Source organism: Pangasianodon hypophthalmus, chromosome 23 (assembly GCF_027358585.1).
Source record: "Pangasianodon hypophthalmus isolate fPanHyp1 chromosome 23, fPanHyp1.pri, whole genome shotgun sequence".
Lineage (NCBI taxonomy): Eukaryota > Metazoa > Chordata > Actinopteri > Siluriformes > Pangasiidae > Pangasianodon > Pangasianodon hypophthalmus.
The window spans coordinates 2,685,608-2,698,237 of NC_069732.1; the positions used below are offsets into that span (position 1 = coordinate 2,685,608).

Consider the following 12,630-nt stretch of genomic DNA (forward strand, 5'->3'; position numbering starts at 1 on the left):
TGTAAACATCACCTGCACCGCCTCTGCCACCGTCCGGAGCGTATGTTTATTTATTCATTCTGCCATATTTACGCCAGCACACTGCCAGACAGAGATTAGATTTAAAGACGTCAGCAGACACGGGCTGTATTTACACTGTGGGCCTCGATGCACAATTCTGACATTTTGACACTGATTTTATACGTGGCCTGTGTTCACTTCGCCCCATGGTTGTAGAAAGGAAGTGAATCTGTTGTTTCCACTGCGATTATTGTGAGTACCCCTCACTGCAGACCAGAAATGTCCATGGGGTGGAGTCTGACCTGATCTGACTCCTCCTACCTGGGAGGAGTCAAGCCAGAAGTCCAGGAGTGGAGTGTGTTTCAGGCTGGATTAGCGTGTTTAATGTGTTGTTTCGAGTTGTAAAGCATTGTATAAGTTAGATTTAGGGTTATAGGAAGAGTTGGATCAAATCCAGCTCCACCCCTTGGAGTTCTGCAGTGAGAACTTAATTTCGATTATTAAGCTCTTTTTATTGCATCTTTATATTTTGTCTCAAGGCCTTTAATTTTATGTTGGTTTTGGAGTCAGACCCCACTGTATCCTCACTCTGAAATGTCCTCGAACACGGCCCGGTCTCTGTAGCTACCCTGCAGGTTTTTAATGCCTGTTTCCCCTGACAGACTGATAAGACCATTTTTTTATGTCTGGACGCCACTGACTATCCTTTGTGATGTCATGTGTGTTGTATGAGTGCCAAATGATGAATTTTGGCCTAAAAATCATCACATGACAATGACAATAGCTTCAGAATGAGCAGGAAAAACAGACATAAGTGTTTAGATTTGAATCAAATGACCAGTTATCTGATATGTTTGGGATTTAGAACCTGTGGCAGTTTCTGATGTGAAAAAAAAATCCAATTCGAGGTGGCCACATCTGTAGGATGTCTCTCAGCAGCAAGATAAACAATAAAGTCACCTCCTGCACTGTTGCCACTTTCACTGCTGACAAGTAGTACTTAAGAAAGATATTCCAGCTCTGGTCAGAGATGTTTCGGCGCTACCCTGCCTCCTAGTGGATATATTTTTATTCTCTGAATGCACATAAAGTACGCAGGCGACTATATGAACAATGTGTAGCAGCAGGGTGCATGAACAAAGCCAGAGTGAAACTGAAGCATATTTGCAGCTTAAGGTGTTCCTCAAAGTCCTGTACTGGGCCCGTTACACATTATGCTAATTTTGCCTCTTTTGTGCTCTCTCTCTCTTTCTCTCTCTCTCTCTCTCTCTCACAGGCACTCCTGAATTCATGGCTCCAGAGATGTACGAGGAGAAGTATGACGAGGCGGTGGACGTTTATGCCTTTGGGATGTGCATCCTGGAGATGACTACATCGGAATATCCGTACTCAGAGTGCCAGAACGCAGCCCAGATCTACCGGAAAGTCACCAGCGTGAGTGAAGCCTTTCATCCATGTGTACATTTATTACTGCATCACAGATTAAGGTTGTAGATTAATGTGTGTATCCATTCAACTTACCTCAATGACCTCAAACGATTCGACACGACCGCCCTTTGTACGACTTTATAAACCACGGCGATGAAGCAGAGTCAACGTTACCACCTCGAAGTTGATTATTTTCCTATAACAGCAAGTCCTGGAGTGTTTTATTCCTCTTATACCACAGCAATTTCATAACGAATTTCTATTTACTAAAAAATGACACATCGTACGTTTTATCCATTTCTAGTTACGGTTTTCCCAGAAACCGCAAAGCATTAACTCCTCTGTCCTGAAGAAAAAAGTTACAGCTTTACCTCTGACTGTTACAAAGCGCTGACACTGGAGACTCCTTCCATCAGTGTAAAATAACTGTCTCCTTACAGAACATTTCACCGTATCAATCATCACACACGTTTTTAATTTTAATTTTAATGTATAAGAATGAGTGCATTAATGTAAACCTGTGATTTGCAGCTTCTGACCAATCAGAATGGAGAATTCAGCAGCACTGTGGTATAATGTGCATTTCTATGGCACGTAAAATCTCTTTCATCAAATCATTGTCATTTCTTTTTTCAACATTTTTGTGTTGCTATGCTAACGTCCCTGAGACTGTTTCCTGACAGAGCTCTCAGTGGGACATTGTGTGTGCAGCTGGTTATCTTCGTGCAGCCGCCCACACTCCTTTTTCTTTTACTCGTCTTTGCAAACGCTCCACTCTCAGGCTGTCTGCGCTTTAATTACCTCCTTCTCTGAGGTTTTCACGAGCCCACTAATGGCCATCTGAAGCCTATATGAATGTCCCAGTGATCTTTCTTCACAGCAGAAGGGACAATTAACACGTCTCACCAGAGCTCTAATTCTACAAACACAAAAATTGTGTTTCATCCATAGCAATAATCAGGCTCGCTCTGACACCGCAGGATTGTAAGTTACAGGAGGAGAATGTGTCATTAATGACGTCGACAGATCCATAAATTTGACGCCAGCATGCCGCAGTCTGTCGCAAACGTCTGATATGGGTTTTGGTGATCTCACAAATGTCACCTCTTCCGCAGTAGGGAAGCCTGAACGGGAGTTTCTGGATCTTTTTAACCTGCATTACGGGAATGAGATCATGTGAATACCATGTCTAATGGTGGTGTAACACTATCTGTATCCGATCTAATTAGTGCTCCAAATATCCGTATCTGTATCAGTATTCAGATTTAAACCCGTAGTGGGTGTGGCCTAAACCAGAAGCATTTTTTAAAATGATATTTTAATTAAAAAAAAAAAAAAGACAGAAAAAGCAACTTCTGGTTTAGGCCACACCCACTTTGCATTTAAATCCGAATACAGATATTTGAAGGCACTGAATAGATCAGATACAGACAGTGTCATTGTGTTACACCCATGATACCCCACAGTACATCACTTTAACTCAGTCAGTAACAGACAGGAGTGTGTGTGTGTGTGTGTGTTTGAGGTCCTCACAGCACTAGTGAGCTTGCTTTACCAGCATGTCCTTGAGCTGCGCTTTGTTCCTGCTCCGTGTCACATATTTATATTCCGACAAGAACAGGTCTTATCTCGGTCGCCTGATTATAAAAGAGGAAGGAAAGATATGAATGTACACGCGTGTGTAATGCTTTCGTAATGCTTCCTGAACCACACAAATCCTGACAGCGGTTTATTTGATTCCTGTCTCTGTCTCTGTGCTGTTTGTATGTTGTGTCTGAGTCACAGGATTGGATACAGGGACAGCGTGTGTGTTTTCCTGCGACAGGAGAACAGCGAGAGTTAAAACGAGAGACAGTCTCTACCTTTCTCTTTTATACACACTGCTTTTGGGAGGAAATGAACGTCTAGATACAAATCGGGAAGACATCACAATCACCAAAACAGCAACATGTAGGACAGCTGAAGATCACACGGGTTAAAGAAACAGTGTGTGGCATGTCGAGAAAAACATCCAGTCTACAAGAACAAAACCCACCAATGCACACATAATGTAAAAAGAAAAGATAAAAAACGCACGATTTTCAGCTAGTGAGTAAGGAATGAAAGACTTGGTGTTGTGCTGTTATAGGAAAATAATCAGCGATGAAGCAGATTTCCTGTTACTATCCTGAAGTTGATTATTTTCCTGTAACAGCATGTCTCATTGTGCTCTATTCCTCTTATACCACCGCAAATTATCTTACACCAATTTTTCATCTATTGAAGAACGATATGCCAGGCTTTTTATCTGTTTATAGTTACATTTACAGATGTGGGACATCCAAAATCCAAGTTAGTTCCTGTTCTCTCTTACGTTATAGCAGCCCTAAACAGTCGTTCCCTCACCACACTCTCTTTTCTCTCTCTCTTGCAGCTTGTTACAGAGAAAACACAACTTTGGAAAATTTTAACTAAAGTTACAGCTTTACAGCACTGACACTGGAGACTCCTTCCATGAATGTTAAAGCAATCTCTCCTCACGTATCAATGACTACACACGTCTTTTTAATCCCTTTTTTTCCGTTTAACATATTAGAACGAGTGCATTAATATAAACCTATTATAGAAAATTAGTCAACACTTTCTGACCTTCAACTTATGTCATAACAGGAATAAATTGATGTATGGACACATATTAAATGTAACTATAAATGGATAAAAAGTGTGTTGCGTCCTTTTTGTAATGAATAAGAAATTGTAATGGTTGGCAGATTAGATTTAAGAGGAACAAAACACTCAGAGACATGCTGTTATAGGAAAATAATGAACTTCAGGGTGGGAAGAGTGACTGCGCTTCATCACACCGCCCTGTCGCTCATTATTTTTCTATAACAGCACAAGACAGAGTGTTTTATTCCTTACACATCACAGGGAATAGATCAGCATGCACATAATGATTGTTTATGGCGGAGGCTCTGTGCAGTGTGTAGGTGTTGAAGGATTTGGCTTTGGATTGTAAAGTCACTGAGAAATTCGCTGTTGTTGTTGTTGTTGTTGTTGTTGTGATGGCAACATGACTGGAAAGTTGTTTCAGTGGCAGTGCTGAGGGTCGGGAGGGGGTGTTACAGCTGCTCGAGGTCACTGAGGGAAAGAACGGCATGATGGGAAAGTAATAACAGCCCGCGTGTCAGCTGACGAGGGAATGCTGCTGATAGACAGATTCATGTGTCTCTCTCTCCAGCTCAGGCCAAAGCAGGAGACGTCTCTCCACAGGGACGAGAGGGACATAATCGAAACCTTACTAATAAACTCATTTTAAACAAATGTGTTGATGTCTAATCTTCAGGACAGAGGAGTTTACGTTTTTTTAGTCTGATTAACTTCAAGAGAGAGAAAAAAGAGAGGGAACGACTCTCTAGAGCTCTATGACGTAAGTGAGAACAGGAACTAACTTGAATCACAGACATCCACAGCATTAAATGTAACTATAAACAGATAAAAAGTATGTCATGTCATTATTTAATGAATAAAAGAAAATCAGAATTGCTGTCAGATTGCTGTGATGTAAGAGGAATAAAACTCTCCAGGACGTGCTGTAATGGGAAAATAATCGATTTCATGGTGCTACCGGTAACTCCTCTTCATCACACCTCCCCGGATACTTTCTTCATGTTTTAGTCTTTAGTTCTTAACCTCACCACGCCAAACTGTTTAGGAATAAATTATCGTAGTGATGACTGAATGACTGAGAATAATCCAAGAGAAATCCGATTCTAAAGTGCTAAATTTTCCAGTGAAGGTACAAATCACCTTCCCCTATGTGGCCCTTTTTGATATTCGTTACTCCTAATTAACAAGTTAAACTATCCAGCTAACGCTAACCTTCTGTTCCATCATAAATCACCAGAATCCTTTGTAAAGACCTGTTTTTTGTGAAGCACATGGTGAACGGTACAGCATGAGCGTTGCTGAAATTGTCCAGATCACATTCGTAGAAACACAGAGGACGTGTTTGTCTTGTCTTGAACGTGGCACTGAGAGTAAGTGACTCTTTTTAACCCTCGCTCTGGGTCTACTGTAGCATTTTTGGTGACGAATGCACAAAAGAAATGACAGATGAACATCAACACACATAAGTTTCAGAGAAAGCAGAGAACATGCTGACAGGTTGACAAACGAGCAAATCCGGTGTGGGGGAAAATACCAGAGTAAATAAGACACTGAGAATCGAAAAGCAAGCGTCTGACGTCCAGCAGGCGCCGGAGTGTGAGCACGTCCCCGAGCAGCATGGGAACAGATTTTTTATATCTGTTACGCAGAGAGACATAGCAGCCTGCTGAAAGCTTCTCATTTGGCCCACGGTTTCGTCCACATGTTTTCCAGCACGCTGCTCCACTTTTAACACGTTAATGCCATTAAGGCAGTTCTTCCTTTCAGCTGTGGAGACTTCCTGTCCTGAATGTGTGTATACTTGGTGTGAAAACTTGTATCCAGAGTCACCTTCGGGCTTATTAGAGGGAAAGTTTCTGGAGTTATCTGGAGCGAATCACTTTACACCAGCAGTTACCTGGTTTTAAATAGACCAGTTGTTTGTTTGTTTGTTTGTTTGTTTGTTTTTTGGGACAAACACTTGAACAAAATATATTTTTAAAAATGAACTCTTTCTTTAATCAGGAGTTGAGTGTAAATATCTTTAAGTAACTTGAAGTTTGAGATTTGTTTTCTTTTTATAATGAATAAATAATTTCATAATAATTAGAATACTGTAATAATTTAAATAATTGAATAATTTAAAGCGAGAGAAAAAGAGAGGCTGGTGAGGGAGCGATGAATGTTTATAGCTGCTATAACGGAAGTGAGAACAGGATCTCACTTGTTTCTTGAACATTAAATGGATAAAATAAATTCTTGTATAAAATTCTGTAACTTCTTTAATAAATAAAAATTGTAATTGTCAACAACACTTTGCAGCATGCTGTTCTAGGAAATTAATCAACTTTGGGGTGGTAGCAGTAACTCTGCTTCATCACACCACCCTGTCGCAGTTACAGAATAATATACAGTATATGAAGATCGAATAAAAATCCAGGAGAAATGAGAAAAAAATTTGTCATTCAGAAAATCAGATTAAAAAACAATAATAAAGATTTACGATGAAATTGCAAATTCATCTGCTACTGTACATGTTTTGTGTTATAAAATCACATGATCAGTGTTTGAGTGTTCGGCTGATAAAGTGCACTACAAAACAGCAGAAGTTTTTTTCTACGTTAAAATGAGCTCACTTGTGTGAGTTAGTGTGTGTTTAAAAACGCCGGTTTTTCCTGCTGCTCTCGCTCACCTGGCTCGCAAACAACATTTACAATTAGCGTAATTGTCGCGAGCTAATTTGGTTTGGGTTAGCTCGCTTCACGCAATTAAATCTGGTTCAGAACCACTTTTGGGACGAAGCCAATTACAAATGGCTGTGTAGAGCACTCCCTGATGTAGCATTAGCACCGTGAGAGCGCTAATGCTAATTAAGCAGAGAACATGACAATCAGCTTTCAAGGTCCTGTATGGGCACGGCTGTGGTGCTTCTCTCCATGGGTGTGTGTGTGTGTGTGTGTGTGTGTGTGTGTGTGTGTGTGTGTGTAAAATGTGGGGGCGTAACATTGCGTAACACTCCTCATCGGCTGTTTTATAATTATTGTGATGAGCTGTGGCTATGGTGAAGCACATCACCCTACTCAGAGCCATTGATCAAATGTAAATGAAATGGATTTTGTGTGTGTGTGTGTGTGAGTGTGGGTGAGTGTGTGTGTGTGTGTGTGTGTGTGTGTTTGGTTAAATATGGCTATTATTACACCTTGCTGCATTGGACTGTGTGCACTTGCAGACGTGTGAAAGAGAAAACAGAATGACACAGAGAGAGAGAGAAAGAGAGAGAGAGAGATTTTCAGAGAGAGGGAAAGAGAGACAAAAACAGAAAGATAGAGAGACAGACAGAGAGAGAGGGAGAGAGAGAGAGAGAGAGAGAGACAGAAAAAGACAAAGATAGAGAGACACAGAGACTGCCACAGAGAGAGAGATAAAGGTAAAGAGATTGAGGGAAAGACAGATCTGGGTCTGCTTCATCCTTACAGATGTGCTTCAGTTCATTCCCTCCACATGGTCGCCTCTCTTCTCTTCCTTCCTCTACACTCCTGTCTACTAGGTGGATGGGGCGATACGACAAAAAATCATATCATCATATCACGATGCACAATATGTATCAGGATATATAGTAATGTTTCCAAAAAAAAAAAAAAAGTTCAGTGATACTTTTATTAAATGTGTTCAAAATGAAAATGTTTATCACTGAATCAGGTGCGTCCAATCCGAGTTTGTAATTGTTATAAAAAAATAATAAACAGAAAAAGTTATAAAGAGATATCGTGAAAGTGTATTGGGATGTAGTTTATCACCGTGATGATTTTATATCGTCATATTGCACAGCCATCTTGTTGACGTTATGGCAGTTCTCTGCATAGACAGGTTTTTTCTTCACATCTCACACTGATACGGTGTAAAGTCCTGGTAATAAATTCGCTTTTCTTCTGTCCATGATCTATACTTTTTTTTCCAAACTCACCAGACCATCATCTTCATCTGGATAGTTGTTGACGGTTATAATTTCACACCACTGCTGCTGAATGGTGCCCAACGTTCCTCACCATTTCAGCTCTACACACAGATTTAGCGTCGCAGTGCCATGTGAAGGACCAACAACATCCCAGGATTTGCATAAAATCACAAATAAAGGCTCTCGGTTGTGTATGTGCTGTGTATGAAGTCTTACCATTCATTTCGACAAAACGGAGGAAAGAGGGAGAGGTGAGCTGAAGGCGTAAACAGCGTTTAAACACAAGTGATTCATTTATTTTCTCGAAATGTGCTGGATACAGATGCTTGTTTATCCACGGATTACCCATCGTTTAGCTTCTTCTTGTAAGTTCGTGCTATTTAAACCAGGCAAACATGATGGACTTGTTGAGGCTTTTTGCTGAGAATGTGTTATTTATGTGGAGTAGGAGCTTTGGCCTGGCGCTGATGGTAATGAGATATAACGAACGGAATGTATTTTCCTGCTCTCCAAAATTTTCCATCAGGCTTTGATGGATTTCTCCGGCACACAGCCCCTCATTGAGACGTGCCAGGTATAAAAGGTCATCATGTGATTTCCATGGAGACTGTCTGCAGCTTTCATCTCTCTCCGCCTCCACCGTCCTGAATGGACACTGCAGCTCTGTTTAGGTCGTTTAGCTTCTCGTTCCTGATTCGCACCAGAGGTGAAGGATTCTTCTTAAAGTCAAAAATCTTAAGAACAGACTTGTATTCCTGGGGAAAATGTTCTTGCCAAACAATCTTGTAAAAAAAGAATTTGAGAGAACTTTAGCACTAGTGGCACTCCGTGACAGAATCGCGTTTAGCTTTAGCACTAGCAGTTCCTGTGATTGATTCGCATTTAGCTTTAGCACTAGCAGTTCCTGTGATTGATTCGCATTTAGCTTTAGCACTAGCAGTTCCTGTGATTGATTCGCATTTAGCTTTAGCACTAGCGGTTCCTGTGATTGATTCGCATTTAGCTTTAGCACTAGCAGTTCCTGTGATTGATTCGCATTTAGCTTTAGCACTAGCGGTTCCTGTGATTGATTTGCATTTAGCTTTAGCACTAGCGGTTCCTGTGATTGATTCGTGTTTAGCTTTAGCATTAGCGGTTCCTGTGATTGATTCGCATTTAGCTTTAGCACTAGTGGTTCCTGTGATTGATTCGCGTTTAGCGTTAACACTAGCGGTTCCTGTGATCGATTCGCGTTTAGCTTTAGCGCTAGCTGCTTCTGTGATACTGACAGCAACGTAACCACAGTTAGTTATTACTTGGCTCCTCTTGATGAAAGTTGGTGCAAACGTCCAAACCAACCATTGCTTGTTACTACAGTAACCAATAAAAACTGTGTTTTTAGTTTAATGCATAAATGATCTAAAATAAAACAACTTAAAACAGTTATGTCATCTTGTTTACTCTCGCACCATCATCATGTTGTCATAATGAATTATTGGTGTTTCAGTTTGTTCTCTAACTCTGTCACAAATCCCCTCAGAATCCCCTGCTCTCATTTATCTTGAATTCACGACATTTTTTTTCCACGTTCACGTTTGCTTTCTGGTTCTGGCTCCGCCCCTGTCCCTCACTGGTCTGTTGCCTAATGTGTGCACCTGTTTCTTGTTTTCCCTTCATTACTCAGTGTATGTGTGACTCCTTCTCTTATGTTTGTTGCAAGGTTTTGTTCTTCTATTCTGAAAGTTATTTCTGATTGTTTTCCCCAGCATCGATCCTGTTTGTTTATTCATCCAGGTTTTCCTGCAGTTTATCCTTTTCTTTGCTCTGCTACCCATTTTGGATGTTTTTTAAATTAGCTCATGCTTACATCCAGCTGTGCCAGAACTTGTGACCAACTGATGCGTCGCTGATATATCACTGAGATCAAGAACACTTCTGATTCTCGGTACTCATGTTCCTTAGTGTTTTGCAAGATTGAACAAATTATTTATACTGAGAAACATGTTCAGTTTTTTTTTAACACAACAAACAAAGACAGCTTATTCACTCTCATTATGGAAATGAGATTCAGTTTGGCTGTGCTGCTTTACTGAACCTGTGCCAGATGCCCTGACATGAAGTGATTAGCTGGAAAAAAGATGGAGGCGGCAGGAAGAGTGAAAGACGGATGAATCTGGCCGGGTCTGTTAGAAGCCACAGGGTTCTGATGTCAAGGGCATCCGACAAAGCAGCCTTTGCAGAACAGCGGCGTCAACACACTCCTACATAAACCTCAAACCCCAGGAGCATGATGAAAATCCTCCACATTGTTCAGTCCAGCACTTTTGGCTCAGCATTTGATGCAGGGAAACTGGACGACTGCCTGCTTTTAGTCTTCTTGTTTTTGTTTTTCACGCAGCCTCTGCTTTCAGATGTTTGAAAGTTATCCATTATCTGATCAAGTAGCACTGTAGTCCCCTGGTTACATAAACACTCCTCGCTTACACTTCTCGGAAGCGCAGGACACTTCTGGGGTTTCTGGGGACTGTCGTACCTGCAGAAACATCCTGTCCCGTGGCCAGGAGAAGGGATCTGATACCTTTAAATAGCTGGAGGCTTTGATCCTTCTGAGCTCTGGAAGCTTCCAGACATTAAAATGATAGTTTAAATGTAGAAAGTGAGACTATATTTAGAAAGCTTATCACATGGATAAGCATATCTTCATGCCGTTCTATTTCCTGTACTAACAAAAAAAGTCAGATGTTATCATAAAACAATATCTTAAAGAGTAAGGACACATTGCAAGTTACATACCTACGTAGCAACATTAAGGCCAAATTCAACGTCAAGGGCAAAGCGGGCTAACTTGTAATAATAATAATAATAATAATAATAATAATAGTAGTAGTAGTAGTGTTAGTGGATTACCGAGCGCTACACCTCATCAGTCACATCACATCAACCTCAAAGTTTTTGGACTCATTTGGCTTTGGAGAAAGCTAGCCCTTACTTCATTTTTGTGCTTGTGTCCAGTTCAAACTTTCCACCTCATAAATTTTACACAGCTTTGCGCTTGGTGTTTCCATCCTGGAGACTCGAGACATTAACTGTGTTTTGCGTCCCTTTTTTCCAGCACTGTGGCGTGGTGAAGTGTGAAAACCAGCGCTGCTTGTCAGATTTCCGGCTTCTTTTGTGATGTTGTCAACTGAGTTCATTGTTTGCAGTTTTACAAGCTCCAATTCTTCGACTGTATCTTATTGGCTTCATGGATTCCATATGAAGAGATTTTAGCCCAGTGTTTGCATCTCCAAAACACAGACCTGCCAGCGTTGATGCATTTTGCGTAGGAACTCTGCAATATTCTGATACATGATATTACTCAAAACTATGCAAAAAAAGAGCAGTCTCAGCACCCCAATACTTCCCCCCCATAAAACAGCCAAACGACATATGAAACTACAATGATTGACAGTTATGTAGGAGTTTTAAACTCTCCAACATTACTCCCTGTAAGCCCCGCCCACCTCCCCTTATCACACATTAGTAATCTCTCATCTCCTCTTGATTTTCTCAATTGACAGGTGTCTCTGCCCTTTCTTTCACAGTACATGGAAAATGTTTTGAGTTTATTCATTTGAAATAAAAGCCATCAATGTATATTCAATTTAGCTAACATTAAACAAGCATATAATTTACATCAGTTAACTATCAGTAGATAGTAGAAACTAGAGGGTGCGTATATACAGGGTTGTACAGTAACCACCAGCCGCTGGTCTCTTTTAGTTTATTCTACATTCTTATATATATATATCTTTTCATACATCTTTACTGAAACAGACGAGTGGCTGCTTTTTTGCCCCTCTGTGCCTGGTGGTTACTGTAAAACCCTATATGTACATGCACAACAGTTTCTACCTTAGACAAATGATTGTGAAAGGACTAAATTGAAAATGTACTGCATTTTTCCTATTCCTCCCCCACCCAGTCTCATGACTATGCATTATTCCTCTTCAGGATCAGCAGGTTCACAGTAAACAGTGGAAATACATGCTTTTGAGCACAGGTGACCCTCAAAGTTCTATTCTAAGCCCTTTTCTGTTTACACTTTACACAAATGTCTGCATCAGGCCCTTTGCCAGCCTAACATATATATGAACTCCTCTGAGAATACTGCCATTCCTGCGCTCCTTAAGGATGAGAAAACTGTTCTGGACCGCATTTCACCTCGCCCCAAGCAGTAGGGTGCATATCATTACCTCGAGAGTAATGTCTCTATGACAAAAGAGCACTAACTTTTGGGGTCACGTTATTCTGTTCTCAGCCCGACTCTTAGAAACAAGCAAAGTATCTGAGATTTTGAGTGTCCAAAATTGCAACAACAAGAGAACACACAACAACAACAAAAAACAAGAGCAAAAACACTTGTTTAATTATATAACCAACAATAGACACTGGCTCAAAGCAGCTTTACAGAAATCCAGATGTAGATTTAGATCTCTAATGAGCAAGTCAGGGGCAACAGGGCAGAGGAAATGAGGCAGAAACCTTGAAAGGAACCAGGCTCAAAAGGGAAGCGTCCTCTCCTGGGTGAAGTATCTGTTTAGTACCCTGGTTAGAAGGGACTTGTTAGTGGTCTGTAAGGGATACAGTGAGGAGTGAAT

At 40.8% G+C, this 12,630-nt stretch overlaps 1 protein-coding gene across 4 annotated transcripts in view; it reads left to right on the top strand.

Annotated features, from left to right (window-relative positions):
- The window catches only part of wnk4b (WNK lysine deficient protein kinase 4b), a 70,998-nt gene that overhangs the window by 30,837 nt on the left and 27,531 nt on the right, over positions 1-12,630 (top strand). For all 4 annotated transcript variants that reach the window (XM_053228332.1, XM_026946022.3, XM_053228333.1 and 1 more), the window contains exon 4: positions 1,277-1,434. In XM_053228332.1, coding sequence (XP_053084307.1) covers positions 1,277-1,434 — 158 coding nt within the window. The remainder of the gene's footprint in view (positions 1-1,276; positions 1,435-12,630) is intronic.